The sequence below is a fragment of the Epinephelus fuscoguttatus genome, linkage group LG13 (genome assembly GCF_011397635.1).
Source record: "Epinephelus fuscoguttatus linkage group LG13, E.fuscoguttatus.final_Chr_v1".
Classification (NCBI taxonomy): Eukaryota; Metazoa; Chordata; class Actinopteri; order Perciformes; family Serranidae; genus Epinephelus; species Epinephelus fuscoguttatus.
In genome coordinates this window covers 7,296,885-7,315,635 of record NC_064764.1, presented here as the reverse complement: position 1 = coordinate 7,315,635, position 18,751 = coordinate 7,296,885, and the positions used below count along the sequence as shown (strand labels likewise).

At 37.8% G+C, this 18,751-nt stretch overlaps 1 protein-coding gene across 5 annotated transcripts in view; it reads left to right on the top strand.

The window, feature by feature from the left end:
• glsb (glutaminase b) overlaps nt 1-18,250 on the top strand; it is a 59,344-nt gene extending 41,094 nt beyond the window's left edge. For 3 of the 5 annotated variants that reach the window (XM_049593442.1, XM_049593445.1, XM_049593446.1), the window contains 4 exons: nt 10,654-10,715; nt 13,187-13,263; nt 13,762-13,825; nt 16,455-18,250. In XM_049593442.1, the coding sequence (XP_049449399.1) occupies nt 10,654-10,715; nt 13,187-13,263; nt 13,762-13,825; nt 16,455-16,602 (351 nt within the window). In that variant the 3' untranslated portion in view covers nt 16,603-18,250. Of the gene's footprint in view, nt 1-655; nt 6,601-10,653; nt 10,716-13,186; nt 13,264-13,761; nt 13,826-16,454 lie in introns of those variants that run through there. The other 2 variants (XM_049593444.1, XM_049593443.1) reach the window with 2 other exon arrangements.
• The last annotated feature ends 501 nt before the right edge of the window (nt 18,251-18,751 follow it).

The following is an 18,751-nucleotide window of genomic DNA, read 5'->3' as shown; positions in this document are numbered from 1 at the left end:
CAAACACACTGGCCAGAACACCTTCTCACCAAGAATGCGGGTGCTGCTGAGGTTACTGTTGTTCAGATTTCACAGCTGTTATCGTTCTGCATCAGCTGTTTTGTTGCCATTGAGCCTTTCAGAGAAAAGGCACACTTAATTTAAAAAAAAAAAAACAACAAACGAGCAAAACAGGATAACACATCCCCTTTCTACTTTGGATGATCTGTTTCTCTTTGCATTCTTGTTGGGATCGCTGCAGAGCATTTCAGGCATATTGAGCATTTCTTTCTAGTTTGGTCACTGGATATGTTAAGTTTGGTTCCACAATGTATATAAGCAGCCAAATGATACACATTTTTTATACCTCAGACTGCAGTATGTCAGCTAACCTTAAAAAAAGTATGGCAAAAACGCATGGAGGCCCATAAAATGAAAAACTAGATCCAGAGTCTGTTTGCTTTGAAAATCTACCTAGGGCAGACACCTGCCCCGTGTCACCTTAAAATAATGAAATTAGCTGTTTTTGGCTCTGGTATTTCAAAAGATGTTTCAGCGAACCACATGCCACTTAAACAGTACACATACATACACATACACACACACACACACACACACACACACACACTAAAACACAAGAAGGAGACTAATTTGTTATTCATGTCAATTGAAACAGCAGCTCTCCTTCGGACCAATGGATTACGAGAGCCTCCAGCAAGAGCTAGCTCTGAAAGCCCCTCTATGGAAAAAGGTGTCTCCTACTGAGTCGCACCAGGACAGCTCCACCACTGTAGTCTATAGGATGGACAATGTTGCCGAGTGAAAATTGAGAAAAAAAAAAGTACCTGTCCCACCAACCCCCACCTCAACTGATCTGTCTCCCCACCACTCACAAAGACACCACCACCTTTCCTCACCCTTGAATATTTATACATAAATTATGTAGAGGATTATTTATTGCTTGTGAAGCAGTTACTGTGTGGACGGACTTGGAAGCCTCTTTTTTTTTTTTTTTATTTGTTATGGAAAAATGAGATCAGTTACTGCCTGTTAATTTTGCTCTGAATTCCAAATGAACTCTAAAGGCCAAAACACACCGCCGTCAAATGGTGCACGTCAAAGAAGCTACCCCAGTTATTTTCTATGTAAAGCCCCACACCGGTGGCTAGGCATAGGTCAGCGCTTATGGATGCATCGCCCTGTGACACTTCACAACTCTGTCCCACTTCCAGCCTTGCTGCCCATAAAAAAACACACTCACTCCCTGCTTGTACATCCCATCTTTATAAAGACAGCAGCAAAAATGATATTGCCTGATAAGCCACAGGTCTGGAGAGTGGCTCTTCAGGTGAAAGATCAAGTTTAATCAGTGGGTGTGTACACATGACTTAAAGGAAAACACTACGGATCTTTTACTGAAAGTAGTAATAACTGTGGTTGGTGTTGACATGCTACAGAGCGATGCTTCCTATTGGTGCTACGGGTGCCACTTGATGCCCGTCATATGATGCAGTGCTGGAGCGGCAGTGTGTTTTCAGCTTAAGTGTCCTCCTGCTTCTTGCCTCAGTGTGTGTGTGTGCAGGATCTGGTGGACAGTATACAGGTTGTGCTCCTCTGTCATCTCACTACCTGTATTGCAATATGTTTTCTTTTTTGACAGAATCCTCTTGAAAAATGTAAGATAAGGGTTGATTTGAAATTCAGTTATATTTTAACCATCAGAAAAATGTGTGAGTGTGTTTGCATGTGTGGAACTTCAGCACAGCCAGCTTTCAGACCAACAGTTTTAAAATCTACATTCAGTACTTTGTAGTGACGATTGCTTACTGTAGCTCATGCTGAGGCCTTAGACTCTGGTATTAGTACATCAATACAGATGCTAGATGTGCTGTAATATGATGAACATATCAGTATAACGGGATGCATTTTAAGATTATTGAAGGAAAGTTTTGGGTGGAAGAAGTCGTAAAAGTTAGCTGTAAATGCCTGGGCTGGCATGCAGCAGTGTTGTAGCTAACATGATGTAGTTTGTCATTTAAAAAAAAGAGAGAGATGTGAATTCTGAAGAGTTTTTAAATATACAACTATTATGCTTTTCCAATATCCACATGCTTGACCTTGAAAGGAAAAATCGACCCCAAAGCTTAAAGCTTATCTGAGTCACTATCACAGTAGTGCAGTTTCTCAGCCTTCTGGTCAAGACACAGACAAAGAACCAAGGAGCTGGTTACAAACAGCTGAAGTAGGAATTTTTCTGCACAATATACAAACACCTGCACCATCTTACTGTAGATGGTTTAATTGTGAAAGACTTGCCTAAAGATGTCTGAAGTGGAATAATTGCAGACATTTGTGAAATGAGTTTAGCTGGAACTCCCCCATTACTTGACCGTAACCTGTCTGTATTAGTGCCTGGACCACAGTTGGGGCTGATTTTTCTGATAGTGATGTGGGTGTGGGGAAAGAGGTGTGCTCAGGAGAGAGGTTTCAAGGCTCTTTGTGGAGACTCACTCAACTTGATTGTCCTCATTCACCTGCCAGCGCTCTCGCTGGACTGGCTGCATCCTTCTTAGCTGCTGTTGAGTTTAGATGGTGTGTGTTTGTGTTTGTGTGTGCAGTTGTGTGTGTGCGTGTGTGCGCACGCGTGTGTGGCTGCCATGTTGCGAGTGTACTCAGTATGGCGCAGGCAGAGGGAAGGTGTGTGTTCAATACTGCGACCTCCAGTTGAAGCCCCTTGGAGCCTGCTTGTGTCTGACCTGTCCTAATAAAGCCTGTGAAGGCAGAATGAGTAGGATTTGTCTGCTGCAGTTTATAAACACAACATTCAAAGTTGGCCCTTCCTCCCTGGCTCAACATCGTGCTTATGATCTGGCACCTGTTTGCTTTGTTTTTAGAGTCTTGCCCTAACACCCTGCAAGCAGTTATTGGTTGGTGGCTACTTACCATTGTGCTGCCCTGAAACGTCCTGAACTCAGCAACATGAGAAAATACAGGCAAAGAGCAGGGTCTCTGTAGATAGAGACACCAACACACACATCTAAGAGTCATAAGTGATGATTGAGAGGGATTACTTTGTATGAGACTAGACATGTAAGGTTTGTTTGTTTTTTCAAAGAGAAAACTTACTCATTCTGCCTTTAACTTCTCTGCTGCCAGCAGATGACTGCAGGATTATCTTGGCTGCATTCCAAAACTATCACTGTGTTTTTTCACTGCGCATAAAAATATATTGAAACAAGATGCCTTAGTCTAGAAATTAAGCTGCTTTCTACAGAAATAAAGCATTGTAAATTTACATTACATCAATAATTGATATGATGAATGCTTTAAGGCTTTAATAGGGAAAAAAACAACAGCACAAGAAGGTGAATTTATCAGCTACCATCTTGCAGCAATATTGTTTCCTTTTTTGTTGTTTTTTGATAATATGTCTTTAGAAGGGGAGACAAGTTAGAACTGCCGTTACAAATGGATGTTATCAAATTGAGTTTAATGCCTCAAGTCCACTGATCCAGAAATGTTCATCCACATACTCAGAACGTTTGTTTTGAGTGTCAGTATGCAAACAAAACACGCATCCAGTATTGTTTGTAAAGTATTGCAGTTCTAATAAGCTCGTACATTATTAACTTCTTTCCATAGACACAATTTACTGTACTTCTGAATGTACATAGTGGCAGGTGTATATAGCTCTTAGGTGTGCGTCTGCACTTGAATATTAATCCTCAGCAGCAGACCAGAATGTGTGTTGAAAATACACTTAAGACGTTCCGACTTTATAATATTGCCTCCTCCAGGAAATAGAGATACTTGCACATGAATGTCAGCAGATGCCTTAGATGTCTCTCTACTGTGACTTTAGTGAGGGGTCTTATCTGTTTGTTCATCAGTCATTGTTAAAACTGTACACGTGGTATGGTGTTGGATTTGAGCTCAAAGTGATGGCTGCTGGAGCTAACGATACCGTGTTATTACATTGTCATGGTGTATGAAGATTTTTCTTTTGTGTTTTTTCTTCTTCTTTTTTTTTAATGTTACAGGCTTCTGTCAGAGTTTTTCTCTTTTCAGGTTTCTGCTCATTAGAGGTACAAAGTATTCAAAAGCCTCTGTCATGAGTAATGCTCCTCAGAAATGCTGGTCAATAAAAGAACAGTGTTTTTTACTGTAAGCAAGAAGTAGTGTTGGGTCTGTCGGCGACTTGAGATGATTTCATACATGGATCTTGTCGTTTTCTGCTTATTATTTTGCAGTGGACTGTCTGAAGAATGAGTGAAATGAGTTCAGTTGGACAGTGCTCCTTTTTTGTGCTATGTTGGACAAGTTTGAAAAAAGAAACATGAGGGCATTGGTTCCAATTAGTCAGGTGGCACAGTTTTTATCAGATAGCGTCTGGGCTTCAGGTCCTATAGCTTCAAGAAGCAGACAGTATGCAACGAAAGGATATATTCATGTTGTTAACTGTTTTGAACAAGTTGCAACCTTACTTGAGGCTTCCGGTCTCAACTGAAAAGTTAGACGTAGACAGAGGATGATGAGACTATCAGTCAACATACCCGCAATGCTGGGTATGTGTCCCATTTCCCCCTCTCTGGGGATCACTACAGTACTCTGTGTGCTGTATGTATTAACAGACCATGGCGCTGATCTAACCTTAGTCTCTCTTTACTGTATGCAGTTGTGTTAGTTACTTCATGGTGGCAGGTAGCCTTACAGAGAAATGAAACATGAGCTTTTATTGAACAGTAATTCAAGTCATCTTAAAAATATCTCAGCAATGAATCTGTCTTTTTTTCTAAATCTCTAAAATGTTACCTCAGAAATAAGACAGTACCACACCACAAGCTAACTCCTCTTGATGTAGCTATACATAAGCTAGCTAGTTTGCTAATGTTTTGCTAACTTTAGCTAACTCAAGATGTGACTATATTTATTGTAATGTGTCCGTGAAGATTGTGACAGTCTCTCAGCCCCATCTTTTAACCATCTTCAAAATTTGGTTGGTTCTTTTCAACATAGACGAGCCTAGCACATAGCATATGTAAGTATTACAAAAAAGGGAAAAAGTGACCAAGGTTTTGCTGTTGTCCAAGCCTTTTTAACTGTTAGTGGAGCACAGAGTGGAAATGGGCAGAACTTTGGAAGGGCTTATTCATGGCTGTCATTAATTGTACTTTAACCATGAAATATGCTCTAACTTGTTAGCTGCCTCTCTGTATAGTAGTTCACATTACCATTCCTGTGCTTGATTTAAAACTTTGTAGGCTACACATGCACAAAAGATATTCAGAAAATGATGCATGTATGTACTGGATGACATTTAGAAAATGAGCTAGCACAGGCGCACACTGCATATAAATTGATTTCATGTAATTTTAGTTATAATTATTAAGACGTCAAATTTTCAGCATTTCCATCACATCACTAAGAATCAAACTCTAAGACCTTAATGTTACCACTGGTAACCACAGGTGGATTAGGATTATGTTCAAATGCAGTATACCATGATGCTGTATATGTGGTCAGGTGCTGCAAAAATAGAGGATTTGGTTTGAAAGTGAAGGGTATTGTTAAGTAAGCAATGTGTGAGCCTTTTTTCTTTGCTGCTTAAGTAGAAGGGCACTGGCACAAAATCTAAAATACAGTGCCTATATGTCTACAAAACTGGACCAGACCAGCACTGACGAGATGGATTTAATTTTATTGCAACCAACCGGAGCTGATAATCTGATCTTTGCTTTGGTAAATCTGAATGACAAGCCTGATGTTGCTGTTGAGGGAAAATGACCTGTATTACTTGAAGTTTGTAATTTGCAACCCTTCCCTCTCTCCTCAAACTGTGATTATTACTCTGTACAATCTAACTCATGACATGAGGCTTTTGAATGCAGTTACCAGTATTTATGTGAAATCATCAAATTTTTATGGTTCATGTCACATATGTAATGTTTCCTGCTGTTCTTTTTTCTTTCCTCTGTGAATTATCATCCTCCCTCTTGCATGCATATTTTGTATGATTTGAAAAATGTATTTTTAATCCCATGTAATAATTTGATTTGACTACCTTCCACATGTCTTTATTCATGTTGATTTGTGTCTTGGACATAAATTTTACTTGTGACATGGAAATTGCATATAAATGTATATCACTACCATTGCGATTTGGTGACCTTGGAATTGTAAGGTTTTCTAATGTTTGAGTTGGGTAATATTTATTATACACTGTTTTGCAAGAGGATATTATGGCCAAAGATGAATTCCTGAATAAGTTTCTGAAAATGCAAATTTAAAAGATTAGAAAGTTGTTACATGGTTGTAAAATTTATAACCAAAAACATCCCCAAGCATACAGTTGATGAAGCCAAACAGTTCCAAGATCATGACTGTCAAACTTCTCTGTGTTTTGATTTTTTTTTCTCAGTTCATATGGTTGTAATTCTGTATGTAAAGTCTCCATAAACTTCATTAACTGTCCTGTCTGCTTGTCCTCCCTCAGTATTCTTAGCAAATACAGTGTCTTAGGCTGTGATGGACTTGCAGACATGACAGTGAAAGCGATGTTACAATTTTTTTTTAGCCTTTGTGTCCCTTGTATAAAATCTAATAAAGCAATGTAAAATATCATCTTATTTCTCTGCGCCCATAACTGTTCTTCAACAATAACAACCACAGTCACTGTCACTTCAGTAGTTGGACAGAAACTTTTAAAGAGGTATCCTTCTGCATACTTAAAGGACCGCTCCAGATTCCAAGTTCCCATTTCAGTGCCGGCAACAGCAATGGCCGGGTGCATTATGCTTTCAGGTTTCTATATGTCCTTATTTATGTACATCCATCCCTGCGTCCCATTCTCATAACTGCAGTATCCCAGAAAGACCTTTAGGGAATTTTGAGGGTATTAAAAGGTCACGATGACCTCACATAACAAGTTTCTGGCCATAACTTTTGATTTTATGCACAAAATATGACAAAATTTCACACTACTTAGGTGTTTCTAATAGGATAAAATGATGAAGTGATGATATTGTTTGTCCAAAAGGTCAAAGGTCAACTTCCGAACTCAAGACTAATCATGAGCAGTGGATATGGTCACCACTATCTGTGAAACAAACTCAAGCCATTAAATTCAAAGGTGGCTGCATGTCACACGTAAACAGATGGTGTTATTTTTGAATACAAGTGAAGTAAAGGTAAAAGTAGGACATGTTTTCACTCAGGTTGTTTATGTACTAAACTGCCCTCCCACAAACTGTTACCAACAGGTGACTAAAGTGCTACATTGCTCATTTCTGTCATGTTGTGTAACGCGGTCACGATCAAAGTCATACTTTTCCAGTTTTACAGCATTTTACTGTTCAAACAATCCAATGTCAACATGTTTTGTTGCTGACAAGTTATCATTTGGAATGTGTTTTTCATTTTGGTGCAAAAACAGGCTCTACATACATGCCATGTATGTACCACAGGTATTATGTCATATACAGCCTAAACTTTTTCAAAATAACCATGTGTAAATCAATTACTCACCACATATTAAGTTGAATTATGAAGAAAATGTTTCTTACATGCCCTCATATTGAACAGAGAATCCAGAAAAGGTGAAAATGAATTGAAGTCATCAGGGGCTACGTTTAACAAGAGCAGAACTATATCAAGACATCATTTTATAAACTCTTACACCACTCCTGTAGAATTGAAGTCTCAATTGTCCAGTCATCTGATCTGTACTTCAAACACATGCGTTTTTGCTAAAACTTAATACTTGACTTGAGTGTGCCTATGATCTCCACTTGTGCGGAGTTCAAGTACATGTGTGCTCAGGCACATTACTCTGCCTTGAATAAGACTTTTTATACTGATATGTTTTAAATGGTATTATTTTAGTGAAAATGCATGTTTTTGGAACAGATGTTTTGATATATAGTTTTGCTGTTGTTAAACATGGTCACTGTTTACTTTAATTCATGAATAATGTTCATCTTTTTTGGATTCTCCATTTACTGTAGAGGCATGCGGCAAATGAATTCAAGGTGACATGCAGTGAGTAATTAATATAAAAATGGTCATTTTGCAGATTAAGTATTCCTTTAAAGGGTTTTAATATTTCCAACTAACGTGACTTGGTCATGTAAAGAACACACACCATTGATTATGTGCCTCATCACTTTTTTTTTTTCTCAACTTGAATACATTTGTTCCCTGAACAGAAAAGGCTTTTCTTGAAAGGGCACCTTGTAATTCCTAATAAATGTATAATGTAGATGAAATCTGACTTAAGTGAGCCACAACCCCTGAGAGGTTTCACCACGTCACCTACATTATGGTCACCTTAAGAGTCATGGTAATGACCCTATTCAAATTAAACATCATGAGTTTAGATGCAAATACTGGCTGTTACTTATCAGTGGCTGCAGACAGTCTGGACAATTACTAAGAGTTTAAACATGATGGGAAACCATAACCCAATCTAAGAAATGGAATATTATAAACTGTAATTGCCTGATATGTAAAGATTTAGATTCAAGTGGTCTGAGTACATTTGAAGGTAAACTAAAGAGTTAACTTAAAGAGTGGCCCGCGATCCAAAAGTTCCACTCTCGATGGGATCACTTCAACTGGGATACAGCGATCTGCCATTTAAAGGCAAAAAATAGGGGGGCCAGTGGCCACTTCGCAGCTTCCTGTCCCACTACGTCCAGCCCCCCTGCTTGGACCATGGCATCTTTAAACTTTGCCATATTTTGATCTCAACTACACATTTCGTTACTGCATCTTGTACGGTTGTAATGTTGTCACATTGAACAAATTTGTCCAAAGACAGACAGACATAGGTGGCAAAGTACTCAAAACAGCTTCTGTGGTAGTTCCTGCTACAATTGATGTCTTCAGGACCACATTTTGCCATGATGACAAACGTGCGCCCAGCTGTTGCAACGTGGCTGGTAAAAAGTAGGTCAGCACTCCACTTCCTTATAAGTGTCTTGATCCAACATTCTGTGGAGAGGACAAAAAAACTTTCCTAAATCTGACATAATCAAAGCTTTTGTGCATTCCTGAGCGAAATTCTAAAATTATTTATAGAGAAAAAAAACAGGCACAATTAATTAACTATAACCTCACCCTCAGCTGAACCAAAATTCTAAAATAGAGGTATGTGAGAATGAAGTCTCATGCTTCTGACGCTGTGTGTGTCTGTGTTAAGCTTCCTGACATGTTTTCACTGTCTGAATTTGTTTCTAAAGCAGCGAGGGCATCTTCATGAGCCTTACTGGATCGCAGTGAAATGAGGCCCAGTATCTGTGGTTCCCTCTGTCTCTCATGCATGCCTAAGCTTGTCATCATCTTCTGTGAGATTTGAGGTGCTTTTCTTAACTACTGTGCTGTTTTAGTTTCAGCTTGGCTTTTGAGAGTTGAAAGTGGTGAATTCTGGATACATTATTGGGTGTTACATTTCCTGCATGAGTTGAAATATTGGCTATCTGTGTTGTTAGTGTTGTGGTCCTTCTTGCGGTGGTGAAGCTTGAACCTTTGACCCGTTGTTACAAAAAACACACTTACTCCTGCTTGCATTTCTTAAATATATATATATATATATATATATATATATATATATATATATATATATATTTGTCAAATTATATATATATATATATATATATATATATATATATATATAATTTGACAAATCCCATTTTAGTGAATAGAAATCTCTTTTTAATACAAATTATCATATTTTCAGACCATCGCACTGTAACAGTGTAATTTATTTGTTTGGATACTAGCCTGTATGGCTACTATGTATTCTTATTCACATTGTCAATGTTTCTTAATATGTTTCAACTCCTGAAGTTTTGTTTATAGGAAATGATTGATTCCTGTTTGATGGTAAGTCTCAATTAATGCAGGGATCTCTGTCAGAGCCATGGTACTGTATGTCGTTGTTATATTTGAGTAGATGTAGCTTTGTCTGCAGTAGTAGTCAACTGAGGTGAATTCTCTTTCATAAGTAGCCGTCATTTTTTTCGAAGCTTAGAGATTGTCAATGGTTAGTAATATCCATCTTAAAGATGAAGTATACATTTTTCTGATTGAATCCCATGAAAAGACCAGAATCATCAATGAATTGATCTTACTAGAGTCACACTGTTTCACTGAGTGATATGTTCCTTAACATGAGCACACACACACTGTAGATTATTTTAACTCAATCCCACACACACCATCCCACTTCTCCAAATACTCACTCGATACCAGATGCGCATTAATCCACTGCTGAAAATAGTCCCTTTTACTCCTGAGTAGGATCAAATGTGTTCAGGACTGAGTACCACAGACAGGATGGGGATGGACATCAACATTGTTGTTTATGGTTTTTTCACTGGATCTGTTGACAGCAAGAAAACTATTGAATAACACCAAACTCATACTTTACGTTTAATATGGGAATACATTACACTGAAACTGAATTCCACTCAGTGCTGCTTAGAAACTAAATGTGTGACACCAGTCATATATGCAGCCATTAATGTTTTATACCCACTAGTTCCTCAGCAAAATAGTGATAACATTTGATAGTATTTCTTATAGCTGCTGGAGTTGGAGTAGAAGTAGTAAAAATAGGATGTGTTTGTGGTCCTTCTGCAAATGTTCTTTCTCTTTGTCTGTCTCTGTCCACAGGTCAAGTCTGTCATCAACCTGCTGTTTGCTGCCTACACAGGAGATGTCTCCGCACTGAGGAGGTGAACAGCGCACACTTGTTTTATTTACTAATTTGTAATATCAGCCACAGAAGAAATGTTTAGGCTTATTTCACTTTTGTCACCTAGTGGAATCCCCTCCTAAAACATAAACTGTGTGTTATTCTTTTGCTTTCAGCGAGTTAATGTGGATTCCTCTGCATGCTATGACTGTCTAGTACTCATGTTGACGCATTGAGGTCAGAAGTTCTGAGGAGGGCAAAAAGGTCATGGTTAGGGCTAATACCAATTTATCCGGGATATTCTCTGAGATTGAAGTCATAAGATTATAAGGAAAAAACTCACTAATGTACTGCCAAAAAGTCAGGTGACGTAGTACAGAGCGACAAAGTCCATGTAGGGAGTATGTGGTGGATGAATTAGTTAAGCACAGACTTCCATACAGAATACTGGGGTTTGAGTCCTGTGTTAGTCAGTGTTGGCTCATTATTTTTAGTCTTAGTTGACTTATTATTTTCAGTTTGTAGGATGAAAAAACCTGCTGAATGCATACTGTGAACATAAACTTCAGCTGATGAGCTAAATAGACCTTTTTATGTTAACATCATATTTAAACGTGGCTTGGACGCCAGTGCTCCAGAATTGCGTCCTAAAACCCAGAAATAAGTTAGCATATTAGCACTCCCAGTTCCCTTGTCTCAAAGTCAGTGAGTTTTTTAAATTGTTTTTTGGTTAGATGCCTGAAATAAGTTCTGTGGTTAACACACGCTTGAGAGGTTTTCACGTTTTGTTCTACGACACAAAATATGTCAGTAAATACTCCATGTTGTGGTAGGGATGTAAAGTCATGTGACCGTGGTGTAGGTTGTCTATAGCCTACTGTTAGCCTTTTACTTTTGGCGATTGAGTTTAGGCTTCAAAAATCACGTAAGAGGTGTCCATTTGTGAACATTATCTTGCTAAACAAAATATGCAAGTATCATAAATGTTTCTTTGCCACAGGGGTTATTTTCTGCAATAATCCAAAATCCAATGCAAAAATCCCACAGGCTTTCAGTCAAGGGAAGCAGGGCGACGCCAACTTCCACGTTGGTCTACAGAAAAACATCATCCCTTGAGCTCTCTGCATACACCAGTGTATAAATAGCTTTGTTGGCTAGAGTCCTCTGGGTGCAGATAGCATCTGCCTTGTAAATTTTTTTTTTTTTTTTTTTTACTGATGCTCACAAAGACATGGGGAACAGGGTATGAAATTAACAAAATATTCTGGGGGCAATTTTGGCCCCCACAGTCTAAAAAATGGGGGCATTTTCAAAATGTTTGGGGGCCATCAAAATATTGTAATTATGTTCTAATAATAAGCACATGAAAAGCAAAACCAACTAAGATAGTGTCTTCACTCTTCAGTAGAAACCACTATAAATTAAATAAATAATGGGTTACATAAAGTTATGGTTGCAAAATATCACTCAGATTTCCTATAATTCAACCAGTTTAAATGTGATGATTTAACCATTAATCTACTGATAGCAGTACCAATGTTTCACCACATTACAGTTACTTTTACTGTTAAAAAGGCCAAATTACTATAAATTCCTTAGATGCAATCCTGGAAGTAAGTTAATTTAAAATTTAACATTCATTCTACCTTAATTTTTCATTAATTTGTCATTGTGTAGACACAGATCACCCAAGAAATGGTTAGTTTGTACTTATGGTACAGCAAAGCCCCCTCCCCTTCTCTGTCAGATTGCTCTCACATAATCAGTGCAATCTCGTTGATTATGTCTGGAAAATGAGTTGTAGACGTGACGGTAAATTAATTTAATGAAAATAAAATTATACTTTAATGTCAGATTGTAATACTGTTAAAAATATAAATACATATAGCAATTTTGGCCCCCGGAACATGGCTTTTGGGGGCATTCTTGGATAAATTGCGGGCCAAATGGCCCGTGGCCCTTGCTAATTTCTGACACTGGTGGGGAATGTCCTCTTAAGAGAAGACATTTTGTGTCTCCTGTCATAGTTGCTTGAGGCAGCTTTGCACTTTGTTGACCTCACGTGGCAGCAAGAGGAACCTCTGAAAGAGGTCAAACTGATAGGTGGAGTTCTACTGTAATATTTGTGAACAAAACTCATGTGTATCCTCAAGGTCATGCATGAACTTCCTTAATTATTTAAAAAAAAAAAATGAAAAATGAAAAAAATGCATGCATCATCCTGAGTGTGCAAGAGATAAAATAAACAGCTCCACAGCAGCTGTTCAACTCAACTGGAAACCTTGAGTAGAAGGAAATAAAGTTAGGGAGTCCAGCTTTTTACATAATATAATTTTGTAAAGTAGCGTATATTTTGTGGAAGGGCAAAGCTTGAGTGCTTCAGTCTGTGGAGCAAAGTAATTAGTTTTAAACCCTAAACTGTTATATTTGCTGATAAGACATGACTTTTCTATAAAGAATAGTATAACTAAAGATGCTTACAATGTTAGTTAATGTACTTTGTGTGTGTAGGTTTGCACTGTCATCCATAGACATGGAGCAGAGGGACTACGACTCTAGAACGGCTCTCCATGTGGCAGCAGCTGAAGGTAATATGCAGTCTAAAGTCAACCTGTTTATCTTTATTGACTTTGTAGTTGTGGACATTCAGTGTGCATCGAATTCTGATGATATTAAGAGCATAATAAGAATATACAAAAGCACGTTTAAGCCTGCCCACATATTTTGTTTTGGTCTGGGGCTTTGTATGCAAACGTAAGGCATTTTCATATTTATATTTTAGACAATAAGGTGCTTCTAACTTTATAACTTTGTGGCAACAATTTTGAGGCCCTTACTTTTTTTACATGACAAATGAAATGCCCCCATATGGGCAAAGCCTTTCCCAAAGAGAAGAAGCTGTGATAGCAGTCCATTAGTTTGATGTTCATTGTTTTAGAGTGAGATGTTCAGCTGTCACACATGGAAGTCATTATTGGCTGTCCTCATACTTCTTTAATATTACATTAGAATCAAGCACACACTCTCTTCACACTTTTAGCTGTTACATGTATGCTTTGTATTTCCAACATGTACTCTGCTTTCAGGACACACAGAGGTGGTGCGCTTCCTCCTGGAGGCTTGCAAGGTGAACCCAGTGCCCAGAGACAGGTGAGAGCAGACTCTTCATGATCACTGTGGTCTTTCTCACCATCTGTACCTATTTGTTCTTTTTATGTTGCAGAACTTTAACATGATGTCAGCCTCTCCATCTCAGGGCTGTCTCTTTAACTGATGAGCTGCAGGATTGTTTGCTGTTTATTCCTCCTGTGTACATACTGGGGTCCAATTCAGGGTGAACACTTACATAAATATTTCTGCTGATCTTTTCCAAAGCAGCATAGCAACAACATAATTCTAAGCCTTTTTTTAACTCGATTTGGTTTGGTAAATGTGAAGGAAAAAAAAAAGGTAAATGGACTACATTTATATAGTGCTTTATGAGTGTTAGCAACCACTTAAAATGCTTTACACTACAGGCACCATTCACTTATTCACACAAATATTCATGCACTGGTGGCCGATGCTCGTTTACAAGGTGCCACCTACTCATCAAATAAACACTCACCAGTGTTGCCAGATCTTGTGAGACAAATAAGCAACCAGGCCTGTGAAAACAAGCCCAAAACAAGCGACTTTTTCTATGGAGCCCCCCTAGGTTCCGGTGAGAGAAAATTAAATAAACTGTCTGCACGGTTTTACAATCCGTGGGGATGGATTTTAAACTGTGGGTACAGATTGTCAATTTACATCCATGTGGACAGATAAGTAAACTGTGCGCAGTTTTGCAAAACTGTGCCCACGGTACACAGTTTATTTATTTTTCTCCCCCCTGAGCTTCAGGACAATGACTACAAGAGGGAGTTAAACCACCTTTTAACATTATTTAACATTAGAAAACAGATGGGATATCAAATATAGACTGATGTGCCAAGTGCATTATATACACAGTAAAGCCCAAAAAAAACGTGACCCGCAACTACCAATATTTGTAAGCGACTTTACAGAAAACAAGCCCAAAGTCACTTATGATAAGCAGACTTGGCAACACTGACACTCACACATACACTAACACACTAACACACTGATATCACACCCACCGGGAGCTTTTGGGACCCAGTGTCTTGGCCAGGGAGAACCACCAGCCTTCCAACTGGGAGACAATTGCTCTACCTCCTGAGCCACAGCCACCCTAATTAATGGTTGAATGGTTAATCACAGCAATTTAGTCACCTAAATGTGTTAGTTACATTTAGGTGACTGATTAGTTAAACACAGGGCAGGGTTTCTTCTGTTGTAGAAATAAGAAAACAGTTGTGATAAGTGTATCAGTTTGGTCATTTTTGATATTTGATACCAATTATTATATTTGATGGTTTTGAACACAATCTTTGCACAGGACTGCATTTACTATGTATGGAAAACAAACTAAAAATTATTAAAAAATACTATAACTGGAATGTTACTGTAACTTGCTTGTTTAAAGCAAGTTTCAGATAAGTTGTTTCAGGAAAGAAATCCATCTAAAACCCTTTGTATATTTGGTATGAGGAGATGGTGATATACTTGGTCATATATTTAGCCAACAGTCTTGTTTTTATGTCTCTGTGATGGAGATAGACACAGCTGGAGGCATTATGTTTTTGGTTTGTCTCACCGTCTGTCCGTCCCATTCTTGTGAACACAATATCTCAATAACATCTTGAGGGAATTTCTTCAAATATGGCACAAATTTGGTACAAATGTCCACTTGGGTGCAATGATGAAGTGATTAGATTTTGGTGGTCATAGGTCAGAGATCAAGGTTACTGTGACCTCATCTGTCACATTATCGTGAACATGATATATCAAGAACACCTTGAGGGAATTTCTTCAAAATTTGGCACATATGTCCACTTGGGCACAATGATGAAGTGATTAGAATTTGGTGGTTAAAGGTCAAGGTCACTGGGACTTTGTGCCCATCTCATTTGTGAAACGATATCTCAAAAAGACCATAGGGAATGTCCTAAAATTTGGCACAAATTGTCTATGTGGACTCAAGAATTAACTGTTTAGAATTTGGTAGTCAAAGGTCAAGGTCACTGGGACCTAACAACATGTTTTTGGCCATAACTCAGGAATTCATACACAAATTCTGACAAAACTTTTTACACAGATGTATATATATTATAATGATGAAATGATGGCATTTTATATCCAAAATTTAAAATTTTCCTCAAGGTGTTCTTGAGATACCGCATTCACAAAACTCTAATCTTATCAGTTCATCCTTGAGTCCAAGTCAACCTTTGTGCCAAATTTCTTAGAATATTGCATTCACGAAAAGGACACAGGCAAGTTCACAGTGACCTTGACCTTTGACCTGCAGACAACCCAAAAACATAATGTCTCCGGCCACGGCTATAACCAGCGCAGAGGCACAATGACATTATTATCCCGTCAATTCAGAAAAACGAAAGCAAATATTTTTGCCATGAAAACTCTCTTAGAACTCTCATATTATGCTTTTGTTCATTTAAAAAATGAGAAATAATGACATTATCTCTCTAATTCGGAAAACTGAAAATGAATGGCATTATTGTCTTGTCAGTTCAAGAAACGAAGAGCATAAACCTTTTTTAATTAAGAAAAACAGCTTTATTTCCCCATGAAAACTCTTTTTCAGAATTACACCTTCATAAATGCCATGTTTTTGTCCCAGTGTGTTTTTTGATATACCAATATTTTCCATGTACAGGTGGGGGAACACACCACTGGAAGAAGCTATGCATTTTGGCCACCACGATGTGGTCACCATCCTGCAGAACTACCAGGACAAATATAGCCCGCCTGCCAGCGCTAACGACAAGGAGAGCGCAGAGAAGAGCCTGGACAGCTTGCTGTAGACCTGCTGCACACATCTACAATACTTTAGGTTTATATGCACACAGTGAAGCATTGTACTTACCTGGAATCACTTTGTACATTAGTGACCATATTTTTGAAATGTGTTATGAATTAGTTATCGTTGTTATGTCTCATCTGGTTTGCTTTGCTTCTGGCTGTACATCACTGCTCTTCATATCTCTCCCTCACCTCCATCATAATGCAATGTGTATTGTATGTGTGAGTGAGCACTTCATCAATACTGTTTAAACAAATGATACAATATCTGGATATCTGTAATGCAGTGTTTACAGAATATTACTCATGTAAAGTGTCGGTACTCTAAATCACATTTGTGGTACTAAAGTGTATTAGTTTAGTTACTGTATAGTTAATGTTATACTACTCTCTACCTGGAAATATTTGGGTTATACTCTGATTGTATTAGTTTTGTGAGTCAGTGAGGTGTGTGGAAGTTATGATATAAACTTTATAATGCGTCTATGATTGTGTAAATGTGTAACTGCTCACAGGCATCATGCTGACTCTGCAGTTATGTGCCTGTTTGATCTCCATATAGCTGCATCTATTGTTCTCCTGACTGTTGGGAGGTCATCAGCAGGTTTTATGAAGCTTCGTCTCCTTTGAGGTCATTGAAAGACTGTACTCCAAATGTATTTTTTCAGTGGCAACATTTGCAATAGAAGCACTATGTATTTATTTCACAGAGAGACTTTTTAAAGAGTAAAATTCATCTAAAGATGTAAGATTGTGTAATTTGTTGCATCTGAGATAAAGGGAAGTTGGTTCTTTATTTTTGTAGTCATAGTTACATTTTTCTGTGTATGTTGCTCATTTTTAAACACATAATGTTAATAAGAAGGTGGTTTATCTGCTTTCCCCCTACATCCTCCACCCATTCCTGTCAACAATGCCAGCAACCAAAGACCTGCCCAAATTTTAAAATTCTCTGAATCTAGATGAAGAATACCTATTTTTGCAAACTGGCTTCATTATATAGGCGTCTAGGACTGCACCAGGGCTGTGACTAAAGATTATGATGCTAATTATTTCCTCGATTAATCAGTTAATCATTATGTCAATAACATGTCAGAAGTAGTGAAACATGCCCTGTGTAATTTTCCACTGCCCTTGGTGATGTCTGTTATGTTTTATCTGACTAAAAATCAGAAGATATGTAGTTTATTATTATGTATGACAAAGAAAAGTGTCAAAGAAGCAGAAAACCAGCAAATGACTGGCATTTTGGCTTAAAAAATTATTATTCAGTAATCACAATGGTTGCCAATTAATTTTCTGTCAATCGACTAATCAGTTAATTGTTGCAGCTCTAACCATCATGCTGTTGGGTTTTCCTGCTCAGAACAATTTCATCAGCACAAGGACAATTTCTAAAACTTTGACAGCTATCAGTCTGAATGGACTTCTTGCAATAACTCTTCAGTATTCTCATATTACCTATGCACTAGAAAGTTATTTCCAAATGGTCTTTCACATACATCTAATCCAAATCAAAGTCTATGGCTTTACTGTAAGAATGTACCAGATTTTCCCCAGTGACATTTATTTTGAAAAAGTATATAAATATGAATAATGCATACTGTGCAATGACCTTGACTTGAATTAAACAAATTGTGTCAACACACAGGATTCAAATTATGTTGTAACATTACAAGTAAGTTTTTTTCTCATGGTCTCACTGTAGATGCTGCATTTCCTGAACACTGGAATTTAAGTCTTTATAGAGAGGCTATATATTTTACATGCAGTATTTGATCTCATTTAAAATTTGCTTGATGGCTTAAATTTCACAATAGTGATGGATAAAAAGTCCATACAGGTTGGGAAACACTGTGGAGCCCCAGAAGTGACAAATGTCAATAATGAACTACCTGATGAGTCAAAAGTAGTCTATATTTTTAAAACTACTGTAAATGTGTGTAAAAGTTATATCCATGAACTCCAATGAGGTAGAAAATGTATCTATATATATGGTTCTACCTCAGTCCCTTCTGTTTTTATTACCTTTAGCAGATGTTAAATTATTCATTTATTTGGTGTTTTTGCAGACATGAGAAGGGTTTGCTGGTATCTGAAACATTCTATATGTGCAGTAATGGTCTCTTCATACATCCATAACCCTTGCCA